The sequence below is a fragment of the Nansenia antarctica genome (assembly GCF_963989245.1).
Source record: "Nansenia antarctica genome assembly, chromosome: 16".
Classification (NCBI taxonomy): domain Eukaryota; kingdom Metazoa; phylum Chordata; class Actinopteri; order Argentiniformes; family Microstomatidae; genus Nansenia; species Nansenia antarctica.
In genome coordinates this window covers 2,743,423-2,763,619 of record NC_137686.1, presented here as the reverse complement: position 1 = coordinate 2,763,619, position 20,197 = coordinate 2,743,423, and the positions used below count along the sequence as shown (strand labels likewise).

General features: G+C 40.5%; 1 protein-coding gene across 1 annotated transcript in view; it reads right to left on the bottom strand.

The window, feature by feature from the left end:
* Positions 1-19,138, bottom strand: part of dtna (dystrobrevin, alpha) — a gene marked incomplete at both ends in the record, with an annotated part of 61,605 nt that extends 42,467 nt beyond the window's left edge. Inside the window, 12 exons of the mRNA XM_080546546.1 lie at positions 3,948-4,032; positions 6,162-6,254; positions 7,712-7,792; positions 8,095-8,178; positions 9,931-10,055; positions 10,766-10,932; positions 12,887-12,992; positions 14,050-14,204; positions 14,705-14,790; positions 15,894-16,107; positions 17,750-17,830; positions 19,072-19,138. Of these exons, the coding sequence (XP_080402672.1) occupies positions 3,948-4,032; positions 6,162-6,254; positions 7,712-7,792; positions 8,095-8,178; positions 9,931-10,055; positions 10,766-10,932; positions 12,887-12,992; positions 14,050-14,204; positions 14,705-14,790; positions 15,894-16,107; positions 17,750-17,830; positions 19,072-19,138 (1,344 nt within the window). The remainder of the gene's footprint in view (positions 1-3,947; positions 4,033-6,161; positions 6,255-7,711; positions 7,793-8,094; positions 8,179-9,930; positions 10,056-10,765; positions 10,933-12,886; positions 12,993-14,049; positions 14,205-14,704; positions 14,791-15,893; positions 16,108-17,749; positions 17,831-19,071) is intronic.
* Between the last annotated feature and the right edge of the window lie 1,059 nt (positions 19,139-20,197).

Below are 20,197 nucleotides of genomic sequence, written 5' to 3'. Positions count from 1 at the left end.
TTTTTTTTGAAGTGTCTCATTCAGAACGTCGATTGTCTTTTGTTTTGTATGTCACATTGTTGTGTGTTTTGTGGGTGTTCTTATCTATTGTGCAGTGTATTATGACTAGGGATGCACCGATACCGATACCAGTACTCATACTCGTACCCCCATACTGTGCTCATGTACTCCTACTCCTACTCGTAAAACTACTCTGACACATGCGTTCCTAAACTAAACTACTCTGACACATGCGTTCCTAAACTAAACTACTCTGACACATGCGTTCCTAAACTAAACTACTCTGACACATGCGTTCCTAAACTAAACTACTCTGACACATGCGTTCCTGAACTAAACTACTCTGACACATGCGTTCCTAAACTAAACTACTCTGACACATGCGTTCCTGAACTAAACTACTCTGACACATGCGTTCCTGAACTAAACTACTCTGACACATGCGTTCCTAAACTAAACTACTCTGACACATGCGTTCCTGAACTAAACTACTCTGACACATGCGTTCCTAAACTAAACTACTCTGACACATGACTACTCTGCGTTCCCAATGCCACTTTACGTCGCCTCTCGTAGCAGGTAGGCAGAGGAGGAGCAACGTCAGCAGTTTGGTGATATTTTAGGATAAGCGATGATGACAACAAAAGTAGAGCAGACTGCAAACTAAGCTCTGCTAAATTCTCTATCTGAAAGAGGTAAAAAGCTGGGAATCGTGAAGTCACGAAAATGACCCAATTTTTTACATTTATTTTTTTTACAAAAGTTACATGGAGAAGTATTGTTAATAATGAAACCGGGCGCCTGGTTCTTTTCATGAAGGTGCATGCCACATAATCGCAGGGTCCCTGGTTCAATTCCGACCATCGACCTATCCTGCATGTCATCCCTCCTCTCTCTCACCCATCCTTCCTGTCAATCTCTACTGTCTCTATCCTCCTCTCTCTCACCCATCCTTCCTGTCAATCTCTACTGTCTCTATCCTCCTTTCTCTCTCTCACCCACCCTTCCTGTCAATCTCTACTGTCTCTATCCTCCTCTCTCTCACCCATCCTTCCTGTCAATCTCTACTGTCTCTATCCTCCTCTCTCTCTCTCACCCATCCTTCCTGTCAATCTCTACTGTCTCTATCCTCCTCTCTCTCTCACCCATCCTTTGTGTCAATCTCTACTGTCTCTATCCTCCTCTCTCTCACCCATCCTTCCTGTCAATCCCCTGCTGTCTCTATCCTGCATGTCATCCCTGCTCTCTCTCACCCATCCTTCCTGTCATTCTCTACTGTCTCTATCCCAATAAAGCAGAAATGCCCTAAAAAACTAACAAACAAGCAAACAAAAAAACGTATTTGAACCATAGATTTATAAACACTAGAGGGCGCACTCACCTAGATTAGATTACATTCAACTTTATCGTCACTGCAGAGTACCAGACTACCAGATAAGAAAATGCAGTTTAGCATCTAACCAGAAGTGCAAATAGTGATATAAAACATAATAGTGATAAGTGATATGTACAGTATGGCAAGTAGGGTAGTTAGAGATATATACAGGAGAGGATAGTAGTAAGCTATGTACAGTTAAGGTAGCTATGTACCATATAGTGTATACAGATGTATGTATGTGGGGCGGCTATGGCACAGGAGGTAGAGCCGGCGTCTAATGATCTCAAGGTCGCGCTATATAAGTCAGTCCATTTACCATTTAGATCAGGGGTCTTCAACCTTTTTCAGCCCAAGGACCCCTTGGACGAAAGACAACCAGAACAGGGACCCACACATGTAATAAAACATTTTAAGTGTGTTCCTCTCCTGTAGCGGCGCATAAAGAAGCGAAGAGGCGAGTTTGTAGGGCACTCTTCTTAATAACATTTACAGCCTTTACAACAGTGTCCATAACATCGGCAAACTCAGCACTCATTTCTTTAGCGGCGAGGGATTCTCTGTGCAGCATGCAGTGAGTCCACATCACTTTGGGGGCGACTTTTCTGACAAGCGCCATCAGTCCACTCTTTTGCCCAGTCATAGCGCGCGCACCGTCGGTACCCACCGCGACACACTTTGCCCAACTTAAGTCATTTTCACCGAAAAAGTCATCAATCACTTTGAAAATTTCAGCACTTGTGCGTTCAGGAAGCTTCTTACAAAACAAGAACTCTTCACACATTTCGTCTTGGTCAACAAAGCGCACAAATGCCAAGAGATGTGCGTCTTTGGACATGTCCACTGATTCATCCAACTGGAGTGCAAATGCCTCCGCCGTTTGTAATTTCTCAATTAACTGCACCCTCACATCCGATGCCATTTCACCAATTCGCCGAGCAATTGTTGTGTCTGACAACGGGATAGTCTTCAACTTTTCTGCATATCCATCATTCCCAAACATGGTCTTGCACATATCAGTGGCCGCAGGCAATATCAAATCTTCTGCAATTGTGTATGGTTTTTTACACTGGGCAACGCGAAGAGCTTTCAAAGCAAGCTCACCGACTTTCGCAGATTTTCTTATCATTGTCTGTTGGCCTTGGAGAGAGTGCAGACGAGCCTGAAAGTAGTCCAGTGCTCTATCTTGTGAGTGGCCATGATTCGTCTCCAAGTGTCGTTGCAGCTTTGATGGCTTCATGCTTTCGTTTGAGAGCGTCGCCGCACAAACAACACACACCGGCAATTCCACTCCTTCGGTTTCTTTGAAAGTAAATCCAAACTTTAGGTACACTTCTGAATATTTTCGGGCCTTTTCTCTTTTGCGTTTATCTGCCCCTGGGGCAGGCGCTGCTGGGGCCGAGGTGGAAGGAGTAGCCGTTGGATCTCGAGCTCGAGGTCTCGTTACTGTTACAAATGTATCCATCCTGCTTCACTAATTAATAGTAGTAACTAATAATATATTGTTTTTACTTTTAGTATTGTTATGCTAAATATTGATTGCTAACGATATGCTAATTATTGACTATTACTTCAATGTAGTTCTGTTGTTCTGTTCCGCTGTTCATGTTCTGTTGTTCGCAACACCTAGCTTGCTATAACGGCTAACGTTCGATTCTGCTCCATGGGAATAATTTATTTTGTAAATAGTTTTTCGTCAAAAGTAGCTTATTATTGCCTATTGATGCTTGTAGTTTACTCAATATAACTTTTGTTATATTTTTTAATTGTCACAAATTATTTAGGTGAAAATTGTAAATTATTCTGAAAAAAATTGGCGGACCCCCTGCAGTACCTCTGCGGACCCCCTAGGGGTCGCGGACCCCCGGTTGAAGACCACTGATTTAGATGTATAAATTAGAGACTAATATAAAAAAAGAGGTATGTACAAATGTGCAAAGGTGGTATGTGCAAACAGCAGTAGTGCAAAAGCAAAATTGGTTGTCCACAGTCCTCAACTCAACTTTCAGATCGGTCATTTGATTGGCACCAGAAAGCCGTTTACAATCTCTATACACTTATTAAAGAACTAGACCATGTGTTGATCAGACTGGCTGATGCCTTCCCAGTTCACATGACTACATGGCACCCCCTCATCCTGTCACAAACCTCATGCCTGGGAAAGATAGCTGGCGCCTTCTCTAGTCATAATACATATGATGTAATACATATACGTGTTTTATCTATTTACTTCTTATATTTGCTTTTATTCATTGTCATTTTTATTTTCTTACTATGCTCCTCTTGCTGTATTTTTAAATAATGTATGTAAAGCACTTTGAATTGCCCCTGTTGTATGAAATGTGCTATACAAATAAACTTGCCTTGCATCTGGAGTCAGAGTAATACCCGTGGCAACATTGTTAGTGTGTTAGCATGTGTGTTAGCATGTGTGTTAGCATGTGTGTTAGCATGTGTGTTAGCATGTGTGTTAGAATGTGTGTTAGCATGTGTGCCAGCATGTGTGTTAGCATGTGTGTTAGCATGTGTGCCAGCATGTGTGTTAGCATGTGTGTTAGCATGTGTGTCTCACCGCGGCAGCGTCCGAGGCCAGTCTAGCAGCGTAGCGGGCGATGAGGCTGTGCTCCTCATCCTGGTGATTACTGCTCTCCAGCAAACTGCTCGACAGACGGAGAGAGGGAACAATTCACACCAGGACATCGTTGACATACTGTGACATACTCACTCACCTCAGAAAGGTCAACCACACACAAGCCACCCACAAACTGCAGGGAAAGTCAAAGTGTACTGTTGTTTTAGTGGAAGGATGATTTGATGGGAATTAACTCCGGAAAATGGTGTCAACCTGTGTAAAGTTAGTTGTAAGATGGCTTTCAGGGTACATGCAAACACTTGTACGGTAGTTTGAATAATATTCAAATATATTATTTGATAATATTATTGTAAGCTGTACTGGTTACACTTGTCAAACCAGTTGTGGCACTATCAATGAATAATGAATGCAGCATTAGGCTATTAGCTATTGGTTTGTTGATGATTTTCCTACCTAATCATAGCTATTAAGCCAAAAGAAGCTGAACATACACACTTTCATCCAGAATATACACACTTGGGCACACACACCAGGGGAGGCTGGTGGAGGCAGATATCGGAGGACGGGCTCATTATAATGCATGGAATGGAATGAGCCCATCCTCAGATTTCTACCTCCAACAGCCTCCCCTGGTGTGTGTGCCCAAGTGTGTATATTCTGGGTGAAAGTGTGTATGTTCAGCTTACACATGCACACACACACGCACGCACGCGCGCACACACACACACACACACACACACACACACACACACACACACACACACACACACACACACACACACACACACACACACACACACACACACACACACACACACACACATACACACACACACACACACATACAAGTCCAGTCCATGTCAAAGAATAAACTAATGCTGGGAAAGGTTACATGCACTTGAGTCTGTAAGTATTCCAGAATGATCTTTCAGAGCAGAAGATACAAATACAGTGTAGAGAGTCCTTTCCTTTCAGAGAATTGAAATAAAGCACTGTTGATTTGACAGTATTTGTGTAGACCTCGTGAGAAAGCATTAAGACAATGTATTGGAGTCTTTTAGAAATCCCTTTGGTTCCAATAGATAGCGACAAAAACATAAACTCACACAGACATTCTCTGAAAAGAAATGGCTATAGGGACGATTTATGACAAATTCATTGCGGTGAATTGACCAAGCAAAGAAGCCAACACAGCAAATTCTACGTTTCCAATGAAACTCTACGCTTGGAGGATTACCGTTCTGCGACTATTAAACTCATTTTTACTGTGTGATGAATATGTGTTACTTTGTAAAGCAATGTAACAGCTGCATAGCACATATAGTGCTGACTTAGTTTCAAAAACTATTACTAAAATTCCTAAATATCTGGCAAAAAGTGGTATTTATGGCATGAAATACGTCCTGTAATGGATTACATGTTGGCTGTCAAAGTCAATCATTTGTGAATGTCTCATACTAGGGTCAGCTTTCCAGACACACCCTTAAGCCTGATCCTAGATCTGATCCTAGACTAAAAACTGTAAAGTGTGATTTAGTCCAGGACATCATCTGTGTCAGAGAAACCATCCCCAATATATCATATTCAAAAGCACAATCTGGGATTTGTTCTGAAGTAATTCATGATACTGTATGCACATTGACTCTCAAAGAATACTTATACATTCCTTAGGAGCTTAGCACTATACATACTTTTTTTACTTCATTCTTTGTTACTAATCTCTTAAGAAACAATGCATTAAAACTATAATGTCAATATCATGGACTGTCAGTACTTGCATCCTAATCTCTGTCTGTGACTTTGAGAGTGGCACAAGTGGCAGGCCAGCCATTAGGCGGGAAAAAAAGAACTAATTAAGAATTGCACCTTTAATTAGTAATGTATGCAGTATTAGGACTTATTAATGCTCCAATGACTACAGCGGGAGAGGGCAAAGTCGGTGGCGGAGCACGGGAATGGCTTCCACTGAGTTTACACCAGACCTGGGGGTTCAAATAGTATTTTCAATCATTTCAATGACATACTGTATTTGTGCTTGAACGTGTTTGTCTGGTGCAATTAAACCATCAAAAGTGCTAAACCCCGCCCATCCTGGCACTCTGGGCAGGTTCAAAGAAGCTCTTAAAGTATTTGAAAGGATTTTAAATACTATTTGACCCAGGTGTGGTTTATACCGAGAGGAATCCCACTAACCATGTCGGGTTGTTTTGGAGCAGATTCACATACAGTCCAATCAGGACATGTTCATCAGCCAGTCTATCGGCCACATCCAGGTTGTAGTTTATCCTGGAACGGTGTCGGGTTTCACACACACAAAAACACACGCATTACACAGCTGACAACAGAAGGCGAGAAGGAGAGAAAGAGAGAGAGAGAGAGAGAGAAAACTGGACAGAACAGGTTTAGAGAGAATGACTGGTCGTACTGTAGAGAGAATGACTGGTCGTACTGTGGCACTCGTAGGTCAAAAGAAGACGACAAAGCCTGTTATGCTTCTCTGGTAGCTCCTCTGACTCTCTGCCAGCTGGTCTAAAAAGCAGCATTGCTAACCAGCTAACTTGGAGAAGATTGTGACACGGTCTGGTCAATTGGGCCGCAAGTCATTTTAAGCCGATTTAATGTTCAGACTTTTATTTAGTAAAATGTAAATACATGTCAGCGTTTCAACTAACACAGCTTGTTTTGTGAGCCTGCTAACAATGTTAAGTAGTGTTATAGTTAACTAGGTAGCAGTGGGGATTACTCACCGAATCCATTGCGTTGTTGCAGTATTTTGGCTTGACTAGCGCGTTTGTGTTGTGATTCTCAACAAAGTTGAAATGTAGTTCCGTGTTTCAAAATAAAAGTCTGAACATTTTGATCGGTTGCCGACATTCAGACCAAAACACTAGAACGCGTCACATATCTGATACATCTATAAGTCGCTGATAAATAGCTACCCATTGAGTCTTGAAGAATATTTTAAATACTTCTGCTTATTACTACTTATTATAGATGCGTCATGTCCGTGATAAATAACAGAATCCACTCTAGCGATGTCTACACAACGTCTTTGTTTTGTATGTTGTTCACACCTCTAATTCTAAAACCAGAAAGCATTTTTTGTCTGAGGAGACAGACAAGGGCCGAGATTTGTACCCTTAAAACCCATTCTGTTTATTTGATAATGTGAAAACAGGTACTGTCTAAACACCGCAAAGTGAATCTGATCTGGGATTCTTAGAGTTCCTACACTGATGGAAAAAAAGAGCCAAAGAAACACAAAGCAGAAGTATTTAAAATGTGTTTAGAAAATGTGTCTAATTGCATGTCAGTCACTGGAAGATGCAGAGAGAGTAAACTCAGAGTTAGAACACGTTCTAAACCAACACGTTCTAAACCACAGCATCACAGCATAAGGTCAAACTTGAGAGAGACTCTAACATTAGTGGCTTGCAGTTAGTTTCACTCTCCAGAGATAATGTCTACTACGCATGTGAGAAGGTTTGTAATAGGTACTCTAAGCTAATGAATGGCCAATGATCTTTACTGGGCATGCATCATCTAGCATCTTTAAAATAGCCTCTTAAGTATTACTATGTAAACCTTCTATGGGGAGTCAGAACAGCCAATGGTTCCATTGGGACAATAAGCGCTCCATTGTACTGTGTGCTCTATTAATGACTCTATCGATCTACGTTAGTTCACACATGCATTTTGAGCCACAAAGCCATTGTGACAGGCACACCTACTGGATGACTTACCCCTTGCCTTTCAACAGTTCTGGAGCAGCCCTAGCCAAGTGTTTCCTTTGCTCAGCTTCATTATTCTCGGAATAAGGCAAGCTATTTACACCAGACAAAAGAGTGAGTGCGTGGGAAAAGACCCACACACGCGCGCATACACGCACGTTCGCACGCATGCACACGCACGCACACACACAATCAAACCTCCGCCATATTGGTCTACATACATGTTTTACAATTATAATAACCTACGTACACTAGGTTCATTTGTACAGGTGTTTTCGTGGACTTAAGGGGACTTTTGTACTTCTTTGCATTTGGATAAGAACTCTTTGGATAAGAACGTCTTTCTCGGAATATCCTGGAAAAGCTGTTATTGAAACCACACCCAGTCTACTCACTTCTTAGTAGAGTAAGGGTTCCCTGACGTGGGCATGGAGTGGGACAGCATGTAGTCGTTGGTGCTGTTCATGGGTCTGGGCGGCCTGCAGGAGACAAAAACACAGTTATTGTCAAAAACACGACACGAGTGTGTGTGTGTCTATGTGTTTATGTGTCTGTGTGTGACACAACCGAACACAACGTCCATTTGTCTGATCGTGGTCCCAGCAGAGGACGTGCTGAGACACAATTGGGACATTGGGACAATCGGGTGAATCTTGTCAAGTAAACAATGTCATGATATGGATTACCACCCCAAGTTCATTAACTGTACATAATTTTTGAATGCATGACCTAAATGTGGACGGTTGCCATATCTGAATCAAAAGGCAATAGTGCATCACAGTGGAAGTACATTGAGATGCCTATTAAATAATAATAATAAATAAAATAAAAAACTAGCTATCCAGGTTAGTCTGATTGAGATAAAATCTCTTTGACAAGAGAGAGCTTGTCCAGGAAAGCAGCAGGGTGCTAGGGATGTACGTTATTAACTACATTCATTCACATTCATTCAATAGTGAATTCGCCCTTAAGGATCAACAATTAAAAACAGCTAATGTCGCTAATAACCTATATTACATTAGCTTCTGTAGTACGGTAGTTTTATTCATCTAATCAAATGTTAAATCCTTCTATTCTGGATTTTCTAGCAAATATTGAAAGAAAACTTACCAAGTGTCACTATTTTGCAGCAAAAAAAGAACAAAAACATTTGTTACAACAACAGCCTCTTAACAGCATTCTGATCGCTACAGTATACGTGGTGTTACTGAATGTTCACCTCAGCATGAACATGGTTTAGAACATGAACATGGTTTAGAACATGAACATGGTTTAGAACATGAACATGGTTTTGAACATGAACATGGTTTAGGTTTAGAATGACCAAATCAATATTTGCCTCAGCCATTGAGATAAACCACCCTTTATTACTGATTGGACATCTGGCTCACCCTGAGCTACAATGTATGAAAGACACTAAAGCTCTACAATGGCATAGGCAAGTTTGAGTATTACTGGTCGTAAAAAACAAGAGGATGTTATCCTGGAAACCTTATAAACCTTATGAAACTAATGAGATACCCACAGTATCTGCAATTGATGGAATAGTAGTCTTCTTATTTATGTTAGAGCTCACCTACAGTACAGTAAGTTTACTGTCATCGTTGATTTCCAGAGGACCAACATGACAGAGGAAAGCAGCACAGATGCTAGGCAGCATATCTAGGCATATGGTCATTCCTGAGGCTACACTTAAGCGCCATTGATCATGTCTGTCCAAAGGCTGATTGATTGTGATTACTACTGAGATTTAGTGGCAGGCACTAAGCAATAACCCTATTTCACAATGAAGTCGCAGTGTAAACAAATCCTTTTTTTTTTTAGAGGTGGGGAAGTGCAGCTAACTACATTGATAAAATGAGATATTACCTTTGGAAAATACCAAAACGGAGCTGTTTCGGTCCATTTTTGTTGTTGTGTACAATACATAAATTCATGTTTTCTGGTTTACCTCAGAGAAGTCTTACTTGCAATACATCTCAACACCTCTATTGAGTCTACCTCCTCCCTCTCATGCACTCCATATAACTTTGTTCATCTGTTTACACGATCGTTTCCTAGTGAAATAGGGTAATTATAAAACCATGTACGTGGACAGACAGAAATTCATCTACCCTAACCCTTTACTTGTGAGGCTGGATGGATATGGAATTGATTTGATGAAGGATGACTGAGTCCTTGAATTCTTGTGTTACTGAATGAAAAAGAACAAGACTAGGGGTGGTACTTACACAATGTGGGCTAGGTTCAGGGGTTTCTCTGGCATGTCAGGGAACATGGGGTGCAGGGGTTCCCTGCTGCTCGCACAGCTGAGGGACTTGCTGAGCGCGTTGGAAAGCTTCTTGGCAGGCGATTTCTAAAGAGGAACATAGAGGCTAGGGATTTTGGAATTTGGTGGGATGACACTGATGACCCTGAATGAAATAAATGCTAAAAATAATTTCATTCTCTTTTCTTTTTAGTGCAGAGGCTTTCAGAGAGTCATTACCTTAATACTCTTCCAAATGTGACAGAAGAGTGGATCTCTTAATTGATCGGGAGCATAAACCCCGTCCATATACTTCCCAAGCATCTTCACAAATATGGACTCTCTCAAACACCAGAGGTGAGGATATCACATCAGTGGGTAGTGGTGGTCTAGTGGATAGTGAGTTGGACTTGTGATCGGAAGGTTGTGAGTTCGAATCCCGCCTGAAGCCACACCACTACTAGTGTGCCCTTGAGTAAGGCACTTAGCCCTCAGTTACTCCAGGGGGAATGTCCCTGTAATTCGTAATTGTAAGTCGCTTTGGATAAAGGTGTCTGCTAAATGGCAAAATTATTATTATTAATTATTAAATCAAGGATAATAACACAAATAATAATAATCCATAGTAATAGTAATAATACACAGTCTCTTTCCATCATCCATATAGCACTGCATAGTAGTGAAGCATCCAGGCATTAACGGCTAGCCTGACGCAATTACGTCACGCACTCGCGCATGCACACGCACAATCACACACACAGGCACACACACACGTACACAGGCACACACACAGGCACACAAACCCCCCCCTCCCTTACCCATGACGTATACTCCTTCATTTGGTGCTGGTTGCTATGGGGACCGTTGGCATGGCCCCTCCAGAAGCAGTCCTGACAGAGCTGGTAGTTCTGACACGGCTGGCAGCGGTACCGGAAGCCCATCATGCTCTCACTGTGGCAGTAGGAACACTCCACTGGGTGGAAGACTGCAGGAGGGGGGGGCACGCACACACACACACACACACACACGCATATATACACACACACGCACACACACACACACACACACACACACACACACACGCAGATATACACACACACACACACACACACACACACACACATAGATATACACACATGCACACACACACACACACACACACACACACATACACACACACACACACACACACACGCACACACACACACACACACACACACACACACACGCAGATATACACGCAGATATACACACACACACACACACACACAGATATACACACACACGCACACACACACACGCACACACACACACACACACGCACACACACACAGGCACACTCACAGGCACACGCACACGCACACACACGCAGATATACACACGCACACATGCACACACACACACACACACACACACAAACACACACACACACACGCACACACACACACACACACACACACACACACACACAGATATACACACACAGGCACACACACAGATATACACATACACACACACACATACACACACAGACACGCACACGCGCACACACACACACAGATATACACAGATGAGTAAGCGCACACACACACACACACAGGCACAGATACACACATTAGCGAAGGCTGTTACAGTTTTTTACGATTGCTAACTCACCATGTTCAATACTGAAACCACAGTTTCACAACTCTTCATACAGTCAGCAGAGCAGAAACCCATGTGAACAAAACTGTGACTCTTTCTCTGTGATTTGTGCATTGCTTTCATACAGAATGCATTCAATGACTACGTTCTCCAAATGCCATAACACTTCTCTCATTCAAACTCCCCCACTTGCAAAATACTATGTATTTGCAACACATTTTTTCATTGCTAACATACTGTGTTCAAAACTCTGAAGAACACGTTCAAAACTGAATTATTTGGTGCAATTTTGCAGTAATCATATTCCTATCATATATCACAGAAAGCTCGCAATAAACAGTTTTTTTGCACAGTGTTTGAGTGTGCAGATGCTGTTATTTTGCACTCTATTGATACTCTTCAGTTCCAGCACCTCAGCAAAGTCTGATAAGGGATGAGCGGTGGTATTTTCACTATTTGCAGTAATCATATTGAAATGTCTAGAAAATATTAGCAGAATATATACAATGAAATGAAATAGACTAGATGCATTGCCAGGGAAGACATTAGATGTGACCAGATGCAGACCAGAGGGTGGACCAAAACCCTCAGGAGTGAGACATTTTTGGTGTGATTGCTGATTGTATTGTAGCCCTGGAATTTCAGTTTTTCTTTTTTGTTTGAACTTTGCATCTTCCACTTTATTTTTCACTTTTCATTTTACACAAGTAAATGTAGTATACTTTGAAGGAAACTTACTTTCTGCAAAGATACTGAAAAAAAAGGATAAACGATAGAATACAGTAAAGGATAGAAGCAAAAGATAGAATAAAGGATAGAAGCAAATTGCGGCATTTCTGATTCATTCTTGTTGCCTAATACTTTACAATTGTACAGTCAACTATTCTGTCTATGATTACTATAAATCAAACCATTTTTATAATGAAATATATAGAGATATATAATATATATATCATTCCTGCTGTGCTGTACGTACAGACCAGGGAGAGGAGGCGTTGTGCAGGTCTCTCTACAACGCTTGTTTGATTCACATCCAATGTGGGAGGGAGTGCTGTGTTCACTGGTGTGTGTGAGTCTAATTCTGCTGCTTGTCATTCATGGTGGTGGTGGGGCTGCATGTCTGTGTGTGTGTGTGTGTGTGTGTGTGTGTGTGTGTGTGTGTGTGTGTGTGTGTGTGTGCGCGCGCAAGCATGCAAGTGTGTGACGGACACTGCAGTGACTCACTATGATGCTGTGAGCCCTATATGACCCAGTGTTCCCTGCAGTAAACACGCCGTGGCGTGTGTGTGTCTCACCATTCTCCACGTTGGCCAGGCGATGCATGAGGGGCAGCCACACCAGACACTGAGGGGGGGGGTCTGACATCAGTGTGTCCAGGAATGTGTTGAGGGCAACCTTTTTCTGTCAATATACGGGTGAGAGTTAGGCCTCCAGTACAGTTTAGGGACATATGTGACACGGTCTGGTGAAAAAGTCTGAGTGCCGACAATTGTCAAGTTGCACAAATGACCCAAAAAGGTTTGTTACTAAAATGTAAATACATATTTTTTTTTTTTGGGGTGCATATTACGAAAGTTTAAGTGTTAAACGGCCCACTCGATATAACAAACAACAGTTTTAGGATCACTAAATACTAAGTGAATTGGATTCACTCTATCGTCTGTCAACCTATTCGTACGCGACTGGGTTAGTGATACATGACTTGTAAACAAATGTACGTTTTAGGATGTGTTCAAAAGCAAGGACTGTGTGATCATCGAATTATGTGTAGTTATGTGTTTTTAGCATGTTGATGTTCTATCAGCATGTTCTGATGTGCTAAACATGCAGTTAGATGTTGGTATAGTGATGTTTTCTTTTTAGCTGCTAGGTAGCTAATGGTTGCAAACGCGTGTTTTGATTCAGAGTGAATTTCTCCCATTCTCCGTTTGAGGTGTACCAACATTCAAATGAGCAAATCTTCTTCAACTAACAGATTTCAATGTATGACACATCATTTGAAAGCTTACAATTCACACTTTCATAATCTGTCAAAAACTGAAAAATGACCTTGCCCTACTTGGGGACTTTTTCACCAGACACTGTCACATACGTATATGTAGTGGTAGTACAGAAAATGCTAATAGATGGAACTTTGACAGCCAATTTACCTACTGTAGCTATACTGTAGCTATACTGTAGCTATACTGTAGCTATACTGTAGGCTATACTGTAGCTATACTGTAGCTATACTGTAGCTATACTGTAGCTATACTGTAGCTATACTGTAGGCTATTATATCTACTGGGCCGGTTTCTCAGACACAGGCAAAATAATATCTGCAATGTGGATTCTCCATCGAATGAACAATTTAATTTAAGACATGTCTTATCTGTGTCCAGGATGGAAACCTCCCTGTATTGTGTGCTGTGTTGAATTCTTTATGTCAATTTAAAGTCAAATAAAAAGGGACACGCACCTGCTGGGCAAAGCAGGTTCTTGCGGCTTGCTCGGTATAGCCAAAGGAAGGCCCCTCAAAAACAGTCATTGGTAACTTTAAAACCTCCCTTAGAAATTGGTCAAATTGTGAGTAGACCATTATACCAGCGAGGTCAGATATCTGTGAAAAAATATCTTGGAAACAACAGATGATGGAATCATTACAAAACATTTAATTAATCAAAATAATTGTCAGCCGTCACCATGGTTAGCTAATTGCAGCATTTAGACAATGCACACATCCAATTACAACAACAAATCAAAGCTACATAGCTGGCCATTCATATCAATTACTGTATTTCAAAACAATGGCCTAATAAGTAGCCTTTTTCTTCGTAGGACCCTGTAGCAGTAGATTTTGTGGCTGATGTAATAAACTCTATCCTACAGATTACAAATAATAATATAATAATGCTAATAATATAATCCCAGCCTTAGTGAGCTAGATATATCTAGAGAGATATCTTAGAGATATCTAAGGATACCCACTCTGGCTGCAGCACTATTCAGAAAAATTCCACAGGAGATTATTTTAAATTGGGCAGGATAATGAAGACCTTTACTGGAACTCAAAGCTAATTTCTGGAGATAGATTTTCAATGACATCCTTAAGAAAGATGAACAAGGTAACTTACATCTTAATTTATCCAAAATCTTTCCTCCACAGATGGTTGCCATGGCCATCTTCACAACAAAAACAGATATTTTCCCAAGGCCTTCCCTGAAGGAGGAAACCGGTTTAGCGCTGTGGTCCGTTCATTTATATGGAGGTCAGTCCACATCTCTCGCTACTGTGTAAGAGGTATATAAACTTATATATATATATATATATGTGTGTGTATGCATGTTCAACCAAAAAGACAATTACAGTCATTACATGTTTCTTTGACATCCTTGATGTCATATACTTTGTCTTGGCTTTTATTGCACAAGATGCATCACTTGGCACCAGATCACTATGGCATGACATCGTTAAAACAAGATCACTATGGCATGACATCGTTAAAACAAGGTCACTATGGCATGACATCGTTAAAACAAGATCACTATGGCATGACATCGTTAAAACAAGATCACTATGGCATGACATCGTTAAAACAAGATCACTATGGCATGACATCGTTAAAACAAGATCACTATGGCATGACATCGTTAAAACAAGATCACTATGGCATGACATCGTTAAAACAAGATCACTATGGCATGACATCGTTAAAACAAGATCACTATGGCATGACATCGTTAAAACAAGATCACTATGGCATGACATCGTTAAAACAAGGTCACTATGGCATGACATCGTTAAAACAAGGTCACTATGGCATGACATCGTTAAAACAAGATCACTATGGCATGACATCGTTAAAACAAGATCACTATGGCATGACATCGTTAAAACAAGGTCACTATGGCATGACATCGTTAAAACAGGTCTGTGAATTTTATTTAGGGTGGGGGGGGGCTTATTTGTATCCATGTTTAGGAAAAAAAGATATATCTGTGATATTTGTAGATACTATTCTGTGTATCATTGTGAATATGTACTCTGAATGAAAACTTTGTTTAAAAAAAATAAAAATAAACAGTAAATCTAAGTAAGCTGAACTACCTTAAATCAAGGCAAAATATTTTGGTCTGACTGTACTAGTTCTTTTACTTGTTTTTAAAAATCTTGGCAAGTGAAATTTTCCTGTTCTGTTGGCACATTATTTTGTTTATTGTAAGTAATATTTCCCCCATTTTAGTGTTTTTTTAGTTTTGTTTTTGAGAGCTGACTTTTTGCAGTGTGCCCAAGACCCCCCATAACCCCACAGAGGTACTCACGTGTCATAGGCGGAGAGCAGGAAGTTGAGCAGCAGACTGATGGACTGCTCCACGTTGATCTGGTGGGTCGTGGGCATACGCTTGTTGAGCTGGTAGAAGACGGTGTTGAGTATTGCTTCCAGTCGAGCCACAGTGAACTCTGTGTTGAGGTCCATGGTGTTGAGACCGTTCTCGCGGAAAGCCTCGATGACATTCCAGATGTCCACCAAATGTACTGCAATGGATAAGTTTTACAGTAGACTAGGAAAACAGACCTGGGTCAAGTGACACCGTCACAAAGGTGAAAAGGTCAGCATGTCGGTAATTCTCAAGTCGTACAAATGACTAAAAAGCATCTTAAAAAACAAAACAAAAAAAGTGTTTTTTTCATATTGCGAAAGTGTTGAAGATCAGTTTTAGGATAATAGTTTTAGGATAATTAAATACATAATTCACTGTATCATGTCCCGTTCTGCTTCAGGCTACTGAGTTAGTGATACATGGCTTGTAAACAAACTTACGTTTTAGGAAAAGCAAGGACTGTGATCATCTAATTATGAGTAGTTATGGGTTTTTAGCATGTTGATGTTCTATCAGTATGTTGTGATGTGCTAAAAATACAGTTAGATTTTCATAGCGATGTTCCTTCTTAGCTGCTAGCTATTTACCAACGCAATGGTAGCAAACGCGTCTGTTTAGATTCAGAGCAAGTTTCTCCGGTATTTGGTTTGAGGTGTACCAACTTTCAAATAAGCATATCTTCTTCAACTATTTTCATGTATGATACACCGTTTGAAAGCACACACTACTGTACCATCCTAGACAAATATAAATACCTTAGCTGGGAAGACACCATCAAATACAAAAACATCTGTCTCATCCATAAAATTCTGCATAACAAAGCTCCTCCCCCGCTTAACTCTTTCATAAACCAGCGTGACCACAGCTTACGGCCCACCAGAAGCACCTCTCGTGGCGACCTTATAGTTCCATTCAGGAAAAGCACCTTCAGTAAGCAATCCTTCTCAGTGATAGCAATAGAAAACTGGAACTCACTACCCAACCAACTCAAAGACATACATACTTACTCCACCTTCACAACACACATGAAAGCCTGGCTGACACAGAACTATACTTGTCCTCATTAATCCCTCTCTGTGCTGCCTCCCCATATTGCCTTTTTTTTTAATGTTTTGTTTTGTTTAATGTATTGCTGTTTGTAAGTGCTTAATGTTGTGTGGCCTGTAATTGTCCTGTGGCTTCTATGTGCTTGAAATGTCGCTGCCCCCATAAGTGTGTATGTGGTGTTTGCCCCTTCAATCACCTCAGCTTGCTTACGTTTTTTTTTTTTTTGTCAAGTGTGATGTTGGGGTACCTTGTCTCAGCCACGTGTTCTTAGAATATTTAAATGTTTTATTTTAACTAATGACGTTACTTTTCAGGATGCCATGTTGCAACTGGCCGGGGACTTCAGCTGAAAATTAGCCGACTAGGCTAACGCTGCCTTTTTTACTGTATTTTATATGGTTCATGTATTTGGATTGTCCTCGATATAATAAACTAATAAACTAAACTAAACTAAACTAAGCCTACAATCTGCACTTTCATAATCTGTAAAAACTGAAAAATGACCTTGCCTTACTTGGGGACTTTTTCACCAGACCCTGTCACATATCTTAAACACTTTAATATTTGAGGAGCACTTGACTCAGCTTGACTCAGCTTGACTCAGCTTGACTCAGCTTGACTCAACCTGGAGTCAAGTGTGGAACAATAAATGTATGTTTGTCCACATTTTCTTTTTTTTTCTTTTTTTTTATTCTGGATTGCAAAGCTCTGCAATGATCCAACCATAGTGGATGTAAAATCATACTTACAGTTGCATTTCTTCTGAACAAATCTGAGTTTGCAAGCTGTTCTGTACGTCGACAACCTTATGGAATCCAACTCTTGAGCCCCTGTGTGAGAAATACACATTTTGTGTGGAACAACAAAACACAACTGTCAATAACAGGAATGATAGACAGACTGTATGGAGCTGGGGAAAGTGTGACTTCACACTATGTTCATGGTGAGAATGTTATGAGATTAATCCTAGACCTTGAACTTGACTAAAGACCACGCAAGACAGTGTTCTCAAGAATCCAAGAGTCTGCTGCAGATCTTTACCATGTTCAGCCTTGTTAAGCCTCATTATGTAATAACTGCACATTATGTAATAAATCCCAAAATGTAATTAAAAAGTCACTTTCAATATGTAATAACACCGCATTATGTAATAACCTGCACATTATGTAATAAATTGTCTGAACGCAAAATGTAATAACGTTTGCCTTATTATGTAATAAATGTATTACATATTGTGCAGGTTATTACAAAATGCGGCGGTTGCACTTTTTTGTAACACAATTGAAAAAATGGAAATGCTTTGAAAAGTTGCATAATGTTAATTGCCAGACAAGGCATTTTTATCACAATAATATGATCCCCTGAAGGAATGAGTTATCAGGTCTTCAGAATGTCTCCTAAACAAGCAAATTGCCATTGGGGGCTTCATAACTTGAGAAGAAAGCAACCAAATCAGCATATAAGTGGTCGATAGAAATACTATTTAGTTTCAACACAACATGCAATTCTAAAAAAAAAATATGTTGGAGAATTAAAATGCTTTTCATGGTCAAATATATTTATTACATTTCCATTTTTTCAATTGTGTTCCAAAAAAGTGCAACCACACTTTTTATTTTTTTATTTTGTAATAACATGCACAATATGTAATACATTTATTACATAATAAGGCAAACGTTATTACATTTTGCGTTCAGGCGATTTATTACCTAATGTGCAGTTATTACATAATGCAGTGTTATTACATATTGAAAGTGACTTTTTATTACATTTTGGGATTTTATTACATAATGTGCAGTTATTACATAATGAGGCTTAACAAGCCTTCATGGAGATACACCTGGTAAATGACACGGCATTGCTAGATATGTAGGTACAAAACATTGGGTCCCACATAGCCTACTTCCATGTCAAGGCTACATACTGTATACTTAAAAATAATTTAGTTAAATATGATTATATTATTGTTCAATATGAAGGGACTAATGATAAATTGGGACTACGGTATATCAATGGTGGACTGATTTTAAAAATTGTTTGTGTTGGTGTCTTTATGTCTCTGCGCACTCACGCATATCTGCAAACAGTTGCCTTCTGTCCGCCATGGTGTCACCACTCCACCCACGATCTTCAATCATTCTGATCAGGAGGTTCAAAAAAAGAAAAGAAAGTGACTATTTCTGTCTAATAAGTTACCATGGTTACAATCAGTGGGCTGTGACGGCATTGAAAGCAGAAAGTAAAAGGACAACACTTCATGATTTGCTATATAATGACAAAGTAATTAATGTCAAGTGTGCTGCCTCTAAGGTCATTGAGCATAGAGTATGTGGTCATATACAGTACGGCTACTGTTCAGCTGGAGAAATCTACCAACATAATAAGAGTCAAGCTGCACCTACTCCACATCAACAAGTACAATTGTCTAGACACTGCTATGTATACGACACCAATACTGTACCTACATTACAATGGTAGGCCAGACCCACTTGGTTATCAGCTGTGCTCTCTCTACATATCACCTTCCACTTGGTGTCACCATCCACTCACTCTTACCACAGTTCACTTTACAGTCGGTAAGCTTTCCCCAAGGTATCAATATCACCTACAGTACACAGTACAGGGCATGTACTGTACGCATGAACTAAGCATTATCTGTGCTAGAACAACTATAGAACTATTTTCCCCATCAACCTCACACACATTTTTGAGAGTATGATGAGAATAAAGATGACAATAATACACACAGTTAGTTCTGTACCTGGAAGGTGATAGACTTTATGGATAATGTATGTATGAAAACAACAGTGGGTCAGAAGGACCCTACAGGGCAGGGTTCCACCGGGGCAGAGTGGCAGAGAGAATGCTCCCAGTCACACCACGCCTCGCTGCACACTGTCCAAGGCAATCTAATACACCTAGTCATGTGGTTTGTTGCCATGGCAGCAAAGAACCTAGTCGCTCCATTCCAAAAAACAAGGTGCAACTGCAACCCCCCCCCCAACACACAACCCCACAATCCTCATTATAGGGGACCAAAGTTTTCAGAGCAAAGTTTTTCCACCAGGCCATCATTAAACTTTTAGTCATGAAATATGCCACAATCATGAAATATGGCACAATCATTGTTTGATACAACCTATGGATTTGACCACACTGTAATAACGAGTATGAGCACATTATGCACCCATGTTACA